This window comes from Silene latifolia, unplaced genomic scaffold (assembly GCF_048544455.1).
Source record: "Silene latifolia isolate original U9 population unplaced genomic scaffold, ASM4854445v1 scaffold_20.1, whole genome shotgun sequence".
Lineage (NCBI taxonomy): Eukaryota > Viridiplantae > Streptophyta > Magnoliopsida > Caryophyllales > Caryophyllaceae > Silene > Silene latifolia.
Window position 1 is genome coordinate 12,200,953 of NW_027413163.1, and position 15,698 is coordinate 12,216,650.

A 15,698-nucleotide genomic window follows, 5' to 3' on the forward strand; every position below is an offset into this window, starting at 1 on the left:
AATAGAGTGTTTTGTGTGGTCCAAAATCATTTTCTTAATTCTTGTGCAAAATAGAAGGGGGACAAAATGAATGAATAGGAGGGAGTAATAATAATAATAATAATAATAATAATAATAATAATAATAATAATAATAATAATAATAATATTGTTGAACATCATTAATCTGAATCGAATCGAATCGAATCGAAAGAACTTAATAAATTTAAATTAAATCGAATCGAATTTATAAGATCAAATTAGTTCTCAAAAGAGCAAAGCCTTACTCATTCTAATTTCTCGGTAAATTTGCTTTAATTTCACTTTTCACACTATCGAGTCTTAAACCCCAACAAATCTCCCCAATAACTCTCAAACAAACATAAACCCACAAAATTCCCAATTGCATTCTCAATTTTTTTTTAATTTTTCTCACTTTTCTTAATCAAAGAAATTCTGCATTGATTTCTTCCCAGAATCAGATACATACCCAATTTTTTTAGTATAAAAACAAAGCCAAAGGGGGCCCTTAAAGCAATTACTACTACTTCTACTACACACATACACTCTCTTTTCTCTTCTTCTCACTTGAAATTCACTCTTTTCCCATTTGTATGTCTAAAAGTTTCAATCTTTTTAGTTTTTACAACGCTTTTTTTTGTTCATTCATGTTGCAAATAATGTTGGGTTTTGGTTGTTTTTGTGTTTTATTTATATGTAGCTGCATTGTTCTTTGAAATTATGTGTATTTATTCATTTTTCTTTATTAATGGGTTTGTTTTTATTTATTGTTCCCAGGTTTAATTGTTGTGGTGGGTGAATTTTCATTAGAGAAGTGAAGAATTTAAGAGAGAAATCAACATTAATTCAGGTGAAGCTTTTGTCTTTACAAGGGTTCTTTTTTTGTTTTTTGATTTTGGGTTTGATTTGTTTTTGCATGTATTTTGTGTATATGATTGTTTTGGGAAAAAAATGTCGGTTTAATGGGTGTTTTAGTAATGTGTGATGATTGCATGTTTGATGGTTTTGATCACTGGTCATAATTCTAAAGTACCCTGAATTGAAGAAGGAAAATGATTTTGATTAATACTCCCTCCGTCTCGATCATTTTAGTAAATGTAAACAAATGATTCTCGATCATTTTAGTAAATGTAAACAAATGATTGGGACTGATGGACTATGTCGGGACTATGTACTGATGTGTTCCTTAATTGAATATGCTTCCGAGGTTGTTTGATTATTCGGAATCAAGGCGTAGGGTTTGTGATTAGGTAAACTTGATGGTGGGTGATGATCTGCTTAGCTTCATACATGATGTCCACAGACCCCACCGAGTGACAGTAGAATGTGGTAGTTGTGCTTTTTCTTCTAGTCTTTTGACCACACTTCTGGTATGTTAGGCAATTATTGAGTAACTGCGGTTACTCTTATTAGAGGTATTTCGGAAATAAGGTTCTGATCCGCGTTGGCTTTAAGGTATCCATGGAGATGTTGGGAGCACAGAGCAAGTTTGCGAAATTCATATTTTTGACTGTTTTGGCCTTTGTTGGTTCTGGAGCTTATTACTGAGTGTTTGGCTTTTATTTTTATTTTATTTTTATTTTTTTGTATATTATGACACATCATTAATGAAGGGGAACCTTGGCGCACCGGTTAAGGTGTTGCTTTGTGACCGTGAGGTCACGGGTTCAAGTCCTTGGAGCGGCCTCTTGCCAAAATGGCAAGGGAAGGCTTGCCCCAATTACACCCTTGTGGTGGGACCCTTCCCCGGACCCTCGCCTAGCGGGGATGCCATCGTGCACCAGGCTGCCCTTTATGACACATTATTAATGGTGATATCAGTGAGTGGTTGCGAAGTTTTGTTTCCATCACTTGCTTTCAAGGTGATTGTTAGTGCTTGGAAATATCTGTCTCTTAGGAAGATAATAGCTGATGGGAACCAAACTCTAGTTGTGTTGCAGGAGGATTTGAGCCTAACTGGCACGTTGACAGTAGTCGGGATTCCTGTGATAGTTTTGGCATTATTTTTCTAGTTATGTACTCCGTGGCTTTCATAGTCAATCAATTGATGAAATTGTATACTAGGAGACATCTTTGCTGGGATATGGGAAAATTACCTCTTTCGGGTGCTTTGTGTAATTCATCCTAAGGCCGATAACATTGTTACAACCTTCCAGCTGTGTCATCCATGTCTGCTTATTGTATATTTTAATCATTATGACTTTATACTGAGCTAACAGGATATTCTTTTCGTGCATTCGACTTTGTACATTAGTTTGAACTGATTTTATCAGAACACTTGTTTTAATATTATTTGCTGCCATGGTCATGGTTGCTAAATTCTGCTCCATATTGAGAACTTGTTTGATCTTATAGTATAAGTGTATTTGTTGCTCACCAATTGGTAGCACGGAATTCAAATCTGTTCCACGTTTCTCACTCGGGCAGTGTGAATGCCCTACCATAACCCCTGCTTTCAGCTGTTCTCTTCATAATTTTTATAGACCTTCATCTAACCTCTTTAAGCAATTTGTTTACAAGCGAAGGGACATAGAATTTATAGGTGACCTGGGAAGCATTGTAATGAGGGACTTGTTCCTGCAATTTATCTTTTTTCTGGTAGAAACGAGGGTTTCTTTTTTAAAGACATTGTCTGAGGCTCCATTTGTGGGACAAATGAAATAGATCTGTTGGCAGGTCCTAGATGGATGTTTATTACATTATCTTAGGATTCGGCTTCAAAGCAGTAATAGCATAAATAAAACCCATTCTGCTTATAAAGTTGCTAATGTTGTCAATTCTTTGGTAGAAAATCCTTTTTAAGCTGCATGCTGATCCATCTGTAATGCACTCTCATGCTGAGATGTTTCCAGATATCATCAATTCTTGAAAGGATTCCTTTTTTTAGCTATCAGCTGTTTAATTAAAAATACACTGAGCAACCTAAGTAATCATGTATACAGGCTTACCCTGAGCAAGTTTGGGCAGGTGTTTGAGCTGAGGTCAAGCTTGAGTGCAAGAAACATATAGACTTGAATGCCTAGATATTTGGATCTTTTAACTTTGCAGAAACTTAAGGTAAGTAGTGATTTTTTTTTATTTGTCCCTCCTTTCAATGCATGTAGATGTCATGTCGTTTTTCAATCTCTTGCTCTATTCCTTCCATGTGTGATGTGTCTATGATTTCATTTACTCCTACTTCAGTTATGCTATTTTTCTTTGTTTATAATCATGGCCCTAACTCATCTTCATATGAAATTTTTATTTTGAAACCTAGGTGAAAGTTTCACTTTGAGTAGGTGCATTTGAGTTTCCATGGACATTGACGTAGATTACGAGAAACAAGTACCTGCAGGGATCCTAAATGGCATCAAATTTAGTGTTCTATCAGAAACAGATGCTGTAAGTACTGATGTTTTTTTTTTTCTTATTATGTCTATTTTGGGATATGTGTCTATCTATAATAAATTATCTTTTTGGATTGTGTATATAATGGACTGTATCAAAATGGCTGCAATAACCCGATGCATTTCTTTTTTCATGAACTAGTCGATAGTTGTCCCTTTGGTTGGCTATGTGTCTGTTGGAAATAAAATCTCTGTTAAGCAAATGATGTGTATGCCTGACCCTCCCTCCTACACCACTTTAAGGAGAATTTTTATAGGCACGGGGGTAATGATGATGTATGAATGACTTTTTTCGGTTGACACACATGATTTCCTGTTTCTCACATCTCACATCTGAAACAATCTTATCTCGTTGTCTAAGGCAGATCTTTATTCTTGTGTAACTTGCATTGCCATATATTTTTTGTTTTCGCCTAATTCACTGACTTACTTGGATGGAAAGTAATCACCGTATCTTTGATGATATTGCGTCTACAGTTTTACATATCAAGATTTCAAATTTTTCTCTTTCAAGTTTTTTATAGTTGTACTGAATACTGATGCTCAACGAACATGATATTTTTTTTCTTTTCTTTGAAAAGATATCTATAACGCACAACAGCCTAAGTATCATGCCCTTAATTTCTTTTTGTACTTGAATGTCACCCTGGTGTGTTCTTTAATTGATAATGATTACACTACTTCCCACACTGTCGTGACATTTCAGGAGAAGCTATCTGTCATATCTATAGAAACACCTGCCAGTGTGACTGATCCAAGATTGGGGTTTCCGAATCCCTCTTCACAATGTGCCACCTGCGGTGCTACAAATACCAAGTATTGTGAAGGTACATATGTGTTCTAGCGGTGCTCTAAATGGAAACCATTTCTACTACTTGTAATTTCCTTTACATATGTTTTGTGAATTGTCTGGCAGGTCATTTTGGGGTCATCAATTTTCCTTATACAATACTGCATCCGTATTTTATATCTGAAGTTGTACAGATTCTGAACGGAATTTGCCCAGGATGCAAATCCGTTCGAAGAGAAAGACGTGCTAAGGTCAGATACCTTTTCAGTACCAAAAGCGTCCATAATCTGAGTTTCAGTGTGGTTTTGGATTTTGAGTGGATTTTTAACACGACCTGCTTTCTAAAGATATTATACATAACCTATAACTGTCTGAAATGCTTTATTTTGTTCTTTCATTTTCTAGTTTGCTTGTAGATATGATGTGATCCATTGTGGTATGCACTTGATCATTGTTTTAGATTCCTTTGCATTATTACATAAGCAAAGTTGGCCTATTCACCCTCCTTGGAGCTTGGTTATGATATTGTATATGAAAATCAGTAGCTGCTCATACATTGCAGACTTTCTGCTAATTATGATTCTGTAGTCCATAAATTTCATTTCAGGGCTTGGTAGGTCCACTATATAAGCCCAAATTAGGTTTCATCCTAAAACCAGCTGATACTTCCGTTATTAAGGTTTCACGACTTCATCCTAAAACCTACTGTATGACATTTACATGGGTTGGAGTGAGTTGTCAACATGGTCAATTGGTACAATGGTACCTATGCTATTCTACGGTGGCCTTGTAGGAGTCCATTTTCTCTCCCTCCAAATCCCCCCTCCCCCCCTCCATTTTGCTAACCAAATAAAGGAAACTGTCTCCCTTCAATTCTCTTTCCCCGCTTTCCCTCCAAATTCCGTAGTCGAAACAAAGGGTTAATGAACTTCTTTTTCTTCTTAAGCATGACTGAACTCTTGGAATGCACAATTTTTTCAGAACCAGATATCTATTCATCATTTTGATGTCATTTAAAGAGTGGATGCACCTCGCAAAATAAATTCACGAACAATTAGACAGTAGTGTTTTTTTGGCACGATTTTCGTTGTCAAACCTTTGTTTTTCATTTGTGAATCAATTTGTTGCTTCACCATTCAAATTTCACATTGATAATACTTGATGAATTCTATCTCATGTTTCGTTAGATTAGTTACCATGCAAAGTTCTTGTTTGTTTTTCTAGAGACTTGCCAGTTTTGACCTATGTTTTTGGTAATGTCCCGTTACATGATAATGGCATGGTTTTCTTCTTCTTGGATCCCACAGGGTGCCAAAAACAAGGCTAGGATTGATCAGCTAAAGCCATGTAGATATTGTGCTGTAAGTTTCTCTAATGTGCTTGTAGTAAAGTCCTAAGTCTTAACTTTTTTCTCATCTTGTTGTAAATATATTATCTATTTGCTGCGTTCTCTATGCAGGCAAGGGCTCCGTATGTGAGATTTCGACTTTCCACCACCGACCTGTTTAAAAAGACTGCAATTATAGCAGAGCTTAATGAGAGGACACATAACAAATACCAACTTCATGATTATTGGGATTTTCTTCCACAAGATGTTCAGGTTCCAGTGGACGAAAGTACTAGCAGTACTAAAAGAGTCCTGTCACCAGCACAGGTATATGATTCTCTACCTTCTTTTTGTTCTGTTTTAGTATTTTGCAAACTCGCTATGTATATGCAGAATCTTGAAGTTAACTTGTCTAAACTCTATTTAATAATATTTGGAATTTCGATTCTGCTGTAATTTGGGATGCAGCTCCTGGTTTATCGGACTCTGTTAAACTCTTGAGTTTACTGATATTTCTCATATTCACGTAAGTTTATGCTTCAGCATACTCAGGGGATCTCATCATAAGATTCACGACCAAAGACTTCATATTCAACGTATCAAAAAGAATTGATGTGCTCTTATTCTATAAACACCGTTGAGAGAGATTTGTTTTGTTCTGAGAGAGTGCTTTGACCTTCATCATTTTAAAACAGCAAAGCATGGAAGTTATTGGCTAGAAACTGGGGACTGTTGGTCCCTTTTCACCCTCTTCTCACACGTCTCTGGATGCTGGAATCATCGGGAACTTAACTGTGATTTTAATTTCATGTTTCCACAGGTTCATGCTTTGTTAAAAGATGTTGACAAAAGCTTCATAAAGGAGTTTGTTTCCGAAATTGATGTACTTTTCATGAACTGCTTCCCTGTGACACCCAACTGTCACCGTGTTACAGAAATTGTGCATCCACAATCTTGTGGGCAAAAAATTATTTTTGTGAGTAATTTTGTATTTTTTTCCTCTCCCTCTTGTTCAAAGTTTTTCTTTATACTCATGATCTGTAGTTTTATCTTAGGATGACCGAAGTAGGGCTTTCAGGAGGTTAGTTGATTTCAGAGGGACTGCAAATGAGTTGGGGTCTCGTGTGCTTGACTGCTTGAAACTATCCAAGGCATGAACCTAATTATAGACTCTAAACTCTGACCCTTTTCTCCCATTATTGTTAGTAAACTATATGGTGCTTATTATTCAATGCAGTTACGTCTAGAGAAGGCAACTACTAATGGTACTGAGAACAACAATGAATGCCCCTTGAATACGTCAGCTTCAAAGTGGATGAAGGAAGTAATCCTCACCAAGCGGAGTGATCACATTATTCGCTCGGTTGTTACCGGTGATCCTAATTTGAGGGTTTGGGAGATTGGCATTCCTTGTTGTATCGCTGAAAGACTGCAAATCTCTGAGCATCTTAATCCTTGGAACAGAGAAAAGTTGTCAGCTAGTTGCAATCTTAGATTCCTTGAGAAGGGAGACGTCTATGTCCGACTTAAAAGGCGAATTGATTCGTGTCTGTCGCATGGAGGATTTCCAGTTAGGAGATCTGATACGTAGGCCTTTAAATGATGGAGATGTCATGCTGGTAAATAGGCCTCCATCAATACATCAACATTCCATACTTGCCCTATATGTGAAGATTCTTCCAATAAATACGGTAGTCTCGATTAATCCTCTATGCTGTGCTCCCTTGCGTGGGGATTTCGACGGTGATTGTCTTCATGCCTTTGTGCCCCAATCAGTAGAGGCTAGAGTTGAACTTAAAGAACTTGTGGGCTTGGATAGGCAGTTGAGAAATGGACAGAGTGGAAAAAATCTTCTTTCTCTCACCCACGACAGCTTGACAGCTGCACATCTGATCATGTTGGAAGGTAATTTCCTATCCAGAACCCAGATGGAGCAACTCGAAATGTTGTCTTCTCGACAGTTATTGTCATCTGCAATCAGCGATACAGCGTCCAGGGGTCTTACTTTATGGACTGGGAAACAGTTTTTCAGCTTGTTACTTCCTTCAGATTTCGACTACGTCTCTCCTTCAAATGAGGTCCACATTAGTAAAGGAGAACTATTGGAAGCTCCGGAAGGGTCATCTTGGTTGCGAGGGGATGCAGATGGGAACTTATTTGAAGGTCTTATAAACCATTGTGGTGGTAAAGCTCTTGAGTATGTGGATATCGCTCAGAGAGTCCTCTGTGAGTGGTTGTCATCCAGGGGGCTGAGTGTCTCTTTACAGGACCTTTATCTTTGTTCCGATGGACACACACATAAGAATTTGATTGATGAAGTTTCTTGTGGTCTCGAAGAAGCCGAGAAGAACTGCCATCTAAAACAGCTGTTGATGGAGTCTTTCACAAGTTACCTCACTGGCACACAGGATGAGGATGAGAATATCAAGTCACTTGAGGTGGAAAAGCTATGTTATGAAAAACAAAAATCTGCTGCTCTAAGTCGAGCTTCAGCCGATGCTTTCAAATTTGTCTTCCGAGATATTCAAAACTTGACTCATCAGTATGCCGTTAAGGACAATTCTTTTCTGGCCATGATAAAATCAGGAAGCAAAGGGAATCTGATGAAAATAGTTCAACAGAGTATGTGTCTCGGGTTACAACATTCACTTGTACCTTTGTCGTTTAGACATCCTCATAGGCTCTCATGCACTGCTTGGAATGACATGAAGAAACAAAAGGGAACTTCTGAAGGCGATTTTGGATTTGCCAAATCGTTTATTCCATTTGCTGTGGTTGAAAGTTCATTTGTTTCGGGTTTGAACCCGCTTGAATCATTTGTTCATTCTGTTACTAGTCGAAGTAGCTCCTTTAGTGAAAATGCCGAAGTTCCTGGAACATTGACAAGAAAACTTACATTTTTCATGCGTGATATCCTGCTGGCATATGATGGTACTGTTAGAAGTGCATATGGAAATCAAGTTATTCAGTTCGATTATGCCATGGAAAAAGATAGGATTGTTCCACATGACAAAAGCAAGGGATCAAGTGACGATAGCATGGATGAGTGCAATGCTGTTGGCGGTCATCCTGTTGGTGCCCTGGCAGCTTGTGCTATTTCTGAAGCTGCTTATAGTGCTTTAGATCAACCAATCAGCATACTAGAGCCATCTCCATTACTAAATTTCAAGGTTCTCATATCTTTCTTTCTCCAACATTTTTTCCAGATGTGTACTAAGTGCTAAAGAAATATTTTGCGGATGGATTAGTCTGTCTTTCTGTCTGTTTTTTTGCCAAGTGCTTCATCCTATCTTATTCTTTGTTTTAAAAAGAAAAGAGCGTAGTAATATAGTTTGTGTACATTGTTTCATATAATTTGGTTTTAGTCATTTAATTTCACATGTTTCCTGATTAGGTACATGTGAAACGTTATCTATATAACCTTTTGAGTAGCGCTCATTGATTTTAGGAAGTGAATGTATTATTTGATAAATATCTGGCTAGGGATCAGCTTTCTGACAATAATAGCAAGCTGCAAGCTTTCAACGTTCATATATGTGTTGTTTTATTTCTGAATTAGAAACATCTCATTAAGTAAATTTCATCATGCAGAAAACATTGGAGAGTGGCTCTAGAAAAAGAACTGGACGCAAGACTGTTTCACTATTTCTTGCTGACAAGCTAAGAAGGGTTCGTTACGGTTTTGAATATGGGGCCTTAGAAGTTAAGAATCATCTTGAGAAGCTTTTATTTTCTGACACTGTCTCGAAGGTCTTGATTCTGTAAGAATATCTTGTTCTAGTCCACACTCTTTTTCATTTCTTGGTCACATTGCTTGTTTTCATTGTTGCTAACACTTTTTTTTTGTTTTGTTTACTAGCTACTCACCACAGACCTCTAATCGACTAAATGTATGCCCTTGGGTTTGCCATTTTCACGTAAGCAAGGTAATGTGTTAGACCTGTTTTATGAGAAGTTTATTCACAATTCACACTTTATCCTCCTATACCAAATGTGTCAATCACTTTGTCCAGGACATTCTGAAAAGGCGGCGACTGAAAGTTATCTCTATCATTGACGCCCTCACCAAGGAGTGTGAGGCAAATCCCTCGCTTTCTAATGTGCAGATAGCCAGGAAGTAAGCCTCTTAACTCCACAGAATATTTTTTTTTTCTTTTTGGACAAAGTTAAAATCTTAAATGGAAATGTTGGTATCATTCCTACTTTTATTTGGTTGTACAAAGTATATAATAGATTTAATATCAAATAATACTCTCACGAGACGACAGGATTCCCACTTATACTATTTCTTTCATGTGTATTGAATTATTGTTTGCATTTAAGAAGAGACTATAGGAATTAGGATTCTCATGAGACTATACTATTTCTTTCATGTGTATTGATCTAATATGTAGTAAGTATTGGGTTAAGATAAGATTGGGGTTTTAATTCTCTTAACTTATTTGGTTTAACGTAGAATAAACTCTTAAGATTCCCCCATTTTATCCTATGGGGTAGTCATATTCTCTTTGAGGCTTGAATGGAAGAACTCGAAGTATCAATTCTTAATGTTTATAAACATACTGTAGTGGCTCTCTAAATAGTGTTCTCTACTTATTCTTTGGAAGCGGTTATGATGGAATAAAACAAAACTACTTGCTAAAGCGTATACGCTTCTTATATTGAAGTAAGGTTTAGCCAATGGAGTTCCTGCAACAACTTTCATTGTAGATTATACCATCCGCAAAGGTTATAGATGTGTACGTCCAACCCTTTTCACCCATTCATAAGTTCATAGACATCGCGCTAAATCTTGATACGAGACAGTCTGCGGAATCGGTTTTTGTGACCTGATTTCGGTTTTAATCAAAATGCGGTTTTGGGGATCTTCAAAGTCTTGTAACTCAATCGTGTTGCGATGTCTCGGCCTTAATTTAATACCATGGCTATTGGTGAGAGTTTTTGGGATGGTTGTACGGTAATGTGGCATTTCATGGTAGCCCTTTGTTTCATTAGCCTGACATAGCTTCTTTTGGATAGTAACTCTTGCCATAGGTTATTAGCTGTTTACTTTTTTTTGTTTCTTGTTGAACTTTATAAACTTCTTGAATAATTGCACATTGGTGTTCATAGTTTGGGCTATCTTCAGTTTGGTGGCTTCAGGTTTGGCAAATTTGGTTAATTTCACTTTGGTGACCCGAGCTTTGGAAAATTTACTCACTTCGATGACCTCTGTAAAAAATAGTCAACTTTCATCTAAATTATGAAGCTTTTCGGCATAATAAAGTATACAATTTAACGTTAAAGTGAATAGTAAGATGGAATTTCATATTATTTTGTAAAAAAACTATTTTATCATTCTTAAAAATTACTCCCTCTCTGTATAAGGTTCACTCTTTCCTTTTTAGGTTGTCTCGCAATGAGGTTCACCCTTTGCGTTATTCCCTTTTTGTCTGTTTTTTGTGGTTTCCATGATTTTTGTGGTCCCACATTTTTCTCACTCTCATTTTCATCCACATATCCTTAATTCTTGTGCTATTGAAGGAGTGACTCTTATTTAAGACAGAGGGAGAGTATCATTTTTCGACGAAATTTATTGAAAGTTATACTTAAGATCACCAAAGGGAGAAATATACGGACTATCAAATTTCGTGTTACGAAAGTGGAGTTATTGAAAGCTTGGGCACCAATGTGGAATTATGTTGAACTTGAGGCTACCAAAGTGGAAATACTTGTAGCTTTTATGCATGACTAAGCCTTCAGGTGGCGATCTTTAATTTACTTTTCCAGGTTTGAGTATGTTATCAAGCAATTGTCACTGTGTCACTTGTTTTCTTTTCTATTTAATTTTTTTTTTCTTGCTTCTCTATTTTTTATTGCTAAACAATCTATGTTGAGCATACATGATCAATTGAATGCCATTGTTTTTGTTGTATGAATTACTCTAATCGGTTCTCTTGCATACTCCTGTGAGGTACACTCATATGAACTGACCAACTTAATTATAGGAATGGTTGTCTAGCTGATACCGAAAGTGAAAACAATGCTGCACTCTGTATCACTGCTACAATCAGTCAAAGCTCACGAAATTCTTGCCACGATTTGAAAACTATTCGAGATGTGATCATACCAAGTCTTCTGGCTGCTCTAGTAAAAGGTACACACATTTGTTAATCTTATTTTAGGCATTATGGCATTTTTACTTTTGAGACTTATATATTGCAAATCAGTACTTCGCCTGACAACACGTGTAGCATATTATTATGATTTTATTTTAGGGACTTTCTTTGCCATGATAAAAATGAACTGTTGATTTCTGTTTAGTGTACACTACATGTGTTTTTTGTTTAGAATTTTCTATTGTTTTGTAGTAAAAGTTTAGTTTAAGGGTCACTTGAAAATATTTTTTGTTATTAATGTGTCCGACCCTCTGGCCCCCCCTTTGGCTTGGGACATGAACCTTCCCGGACGCATCACGGTTCAAATTGTAAACATGTTAGTCGCTATGAATTCAATATTACTATCCCATTGTGTATTTTGGAAGGTAATAGTACTCACTAATGATTTATCCGCTCTATGAATTAAAATTTTGGACACTCGATTAAGAACACCATTTTCTAGGAAGTTTCTGTCTTTCACCATGTCCATGTCTCTGCTATGTTAAAACCTACTCCGTATATATTTCTTGTTTACTCTTATTTTAGTGTGAATATTGTGGCAATTCCTTAAGGCTAATATACCCCTCTATCTTGTTACCTTGGGGACAAGTTGGCTGTTTTATTTACAAAGGACTTCCAACATACTATTTCTCTTATTTTTATTCCCAATGAACGCCACTATCTTATTCTTTCCCTTCTGAGTTATTCAGATCCAGAAAGCATTAGAATATCCCTGTTGGAAGTTAAGTAGAGTATCTCAGATTATTTGTGCAACTATGTACAACATTTGATCTTACGATGAGATTTTAAAAAATAAAATGTGCGTAGGGTTTGTTCAAAGGTATTTGTTTTGCTGTTTCTCTCATTAGTTAATGCTCAAGCTCTACCTTTATTCTGATTTTGATCTATAATGAATGTTCTGTATGCCCTCGTCAATGTTTTCTTTTCTCTGCTGAATTATGTTTTTAAAACGCTTTTCTCTAGGATTTATCGAGGTTGACAAGGTAGATATCTCGTGGCGTGATCAGCCTAAAGATTCAAGAGCAGCTAAGCATTTAGCTGGTGGTGAACTATACTTAAGTGTTTCTCTCTCACCAAGTGGCGGTAGCAAAAACCCATGGAATCAGTTAATGGATGCTTGTCTTCCTATCATGGGTTTGATAGACTGGTCGCGCAGTTACCCTGATGACCTGAGTGAGATATTCTCAGCATATGGTGTTGATGCTGCATGGAACTCTTTCCTTCGGGTTTGTTCTTGTTTAACTATTATCTCTCTTGCTCCTTCAAAAACAAAATTATGAGACGGTGGTATGCATACGCCCACGTCATTTAATATTTATTCCTCATTTTATTAATTAGTTTAGTTTAATTAATCGCTTAGATGTATGCATACAACCGTCTCAGTCACTTAGATAAGACTATGTCTGTACATTAGTTCTGGACTTTTCAAGATTTATGTAACTATGTCCTCAACATTTGCAGAATTTGAAGTCTGTTGTCAGTGATATCGGCAAGACTGTTCTTCCTGAGCACCTAAACCTAGTGGCAGACTGTCTGTCAGTGGCAGGAGAATTTGTAGGGTTGAGTGCAAAAGGAATCGCGAAGCAAAAAGCTCATGTCTCTGTGTCATCTCCATTTATGCTGGCTTGCTTTACTGTGAGTTCTTTAACAGTTTTGTTTAACACTTTAAATTATCCATGTAAGAGAAAGGTTATGACAAATATCCATAAGTTATTTATACACTTATAGATCCTAGTTGGCTTGGTCCAAATAAATGCAAGTGCCTAATTATAAGTGCCCGAAATTTGACAAATACAGTACACCTGTATCTTTATGTTACGGAGTACTAGTCTGTTATATACTCTCTGAAGATGTTCTGTTTTTTATCTTTTTCTTTTTGCCGACTGTTTTGCAGAATGCAGGTGCTTCGTTCATAAAAGCTGCTAAGCGAGGAGCGACTGACGGGCTGCACGGCAGCTTGGACTCTTTGGCATGGGGTAATGTTCCTCGTGTGGGTACCGGAGCACCTTTTGAATTTCTTTATTCTCGCAAGGTACTATCCTTTCCCCTGAACTATTGGTGCTTTTTAAGTGAGATCTATTAGTATTATGTTATCGAACGACTCTGGAGTCTGGACATATGTGCATTATGCTTTTTGTAGGAAATTTCAATTTTTTTCGTTTTTATTAACCTCGATTGAAAATTCGGATGTGGATTATCATTTATAAGATATATACTCCAATATTAAGTTCATTGGTAAACGTTGTTACAAGTTGACAACAACGAAGTTATCTAACATAAAGTCTTCTTAAATAAATAATTTCGTATGTCCTCGATGTAACTTTTTACTGCGTTTCTAGAATTCTTTCTTGGAAAGAATTGAAGGAAAAACGTATTCCTCCTATTCAACATATTATTTACGTTTTGTTATTCTGTGAGGGCTGAGGGGTGATTTAATCAAACACAAAAAGAATCTATAGAATTGGAGGAACTAGGAATGGCAATTGAGATCGAAACCGAACCAATCTGAATTGACGTGAAGGAAAAAAATCCAATTAACGCACGAAACTACTCCTCTCCGCTCCTTCCTTTTCCCTTTTCTCGAATCTCGATTCATGATAACGTTTCTCACTGTTGTTGTCTTCATTTTCTCCAGACACACGAAATTGAGAAGCCCTTGGATGTTTATAAACTTCTGGCTAGCCAAGAGAGTGTTCCTGAAAGTGACGTGAAAATAGACGTACCTCCCAATGGCGAGAAGCTTGTCTCGGAAATGTTTCGTACTCAGCTTCTACAAAAGCAATTTCCAAAAGGTCTCAAAAGTATTGGGTTACCAAAGGCACTTTTACAGAGCCAAATTTCGGTGGATGACATACTGAACCTCGGCCGTCTATGCAATAAATTGTTGCACAAGTAAGTAATAGCTTTTAAATTGATTATGTATTTTACGTTTCCCTTAACTAGGATCATCTTAGATCTACATTCGCAGCAGGCAAAGCCACTGCAAAGGATAGCATTCTATTTCCGTAGTGGATTTATTGTTTGTTCTATGGTTTATAGGATTTCACAAGTTAACTATTAATCCCTTGGTTGCCAAGAAAAAAAATTATTAATCCATTTCTTCAATTTTTGCACAGGTACGCCATTGGTGAACGGTTGAGTGACAATGACAAGACTGGGGTACTGATGGTTTTAAAATTTCACCCACACAAGGAGAAGAAAATTGGCGACGGAGCTGTTGACATAAAGGCAAGTCTTGGGTGTTTTTGTTTTCTAATTACTGAAGATCGTTCTACTTTCAATGTTACTAATCTCCGACTCATTGTTTCCTCCTAATTTTCAAAATACGTGAGGAAAATATGAAAAAAATATATGAAGAAATAGAGAATAATGCTTTTGCCGGAATTTTCATTGTTCCTTTTATGAATGCGATCCCTGAATGAAAATGGTTCGAATTAGACTTGTGAATATGATGTTCTTTGATTATAGGTTGGTGAACACTCTGAACATAAAGGGAGCCGCTGCTTCATTCTAGAAAGACAGGATGGCTCATTTGAAGACTTCTCTTACAAGAAATGCATTCACGGTGCATTGGAGGTTATTGCGCCTCACCGAGCAAACATCTATCAGACTCGGTGGTTGCGCAATGGTACGAAACATTAGTTTCGAACTATGGGCATTCTCGCTATTTCCCCCCCTCTTGCGGTTGAGATGCCCTAGAAGAACAGAAATCGGGGGAACAATAATAAATATTGCGGAAAAGCAAGAAATTTGTACTCTTTAGTAATAAGTAGTAATCCATGTTGCATTGTATTTGTTGTAAAATGTCGTCGTTGTAGAAGTAGTGTAGGCTTTCCTCTACGCTTCTTTTTGCTGCTTCTACTTCATCTTCGTTGCCCATATTTTGAAGCGGCAATGAAAATGTTAGTCGAAGCAGCAAAGAGAAGCTGGGAAAGTAGTAGTAGTAGTAGTAGTAACTTTTCTTGTAATCTTTTCAAACTTTCCATGCAATGCAAACATTTTTCTTTCAGATTCTTCATCCTTGGTCAGTTTTCCCTA

General features: G+C 36.8%; 1 protein-coding gene across 1 annotated transcript; it reads left to right on the forward strand.

Moving 5' to 3' along the window:
• The first annotated feature begins 2,968 nt into the window (after positions 1 to 2,968).
• LOC141638365 (DNA-directed RNA polymerase IV subunit 1-like) lies at positions 2,969 to 15,379 on the forward strand. Its single transcript, XM_074447762.1, is given in 20 exon segments — positions 2,969 to 3,056; positions 3,256 to 3,380; positions 4,092 to 4,212; positions 4,302 to 4,426; positions 5,483 to 5,536; positions 5,635 to 5,829; positions 6,323 to 6,478; positions 6,558 to 6,653; positions 6,740 to 7,027; positions 7,029 to 8,672; positions 9,094 to 9,263; positions 9,362 to 9,428; positions 9,516 to 9,619; positions 11,490 to 11,638; positions 12,624 to 12,886; positions 13,122 to 13,295; positions 13,555 to 13,692; positions 14,296 to 14,552; positions 14,777 to 14,888; positions 15,129 to 15,379. Coding segments are annotated over 19 exon segments (4,374 nt in total). The 5' UTR covers positions 2,969 to 3,056; positions 3,256 to 3,293; the 3' UTR covers positions 15,303 to 15,379.
• The last annotated feature ends 319 nt before the right edge of the window (positions 15,380 to 15,698 follow it).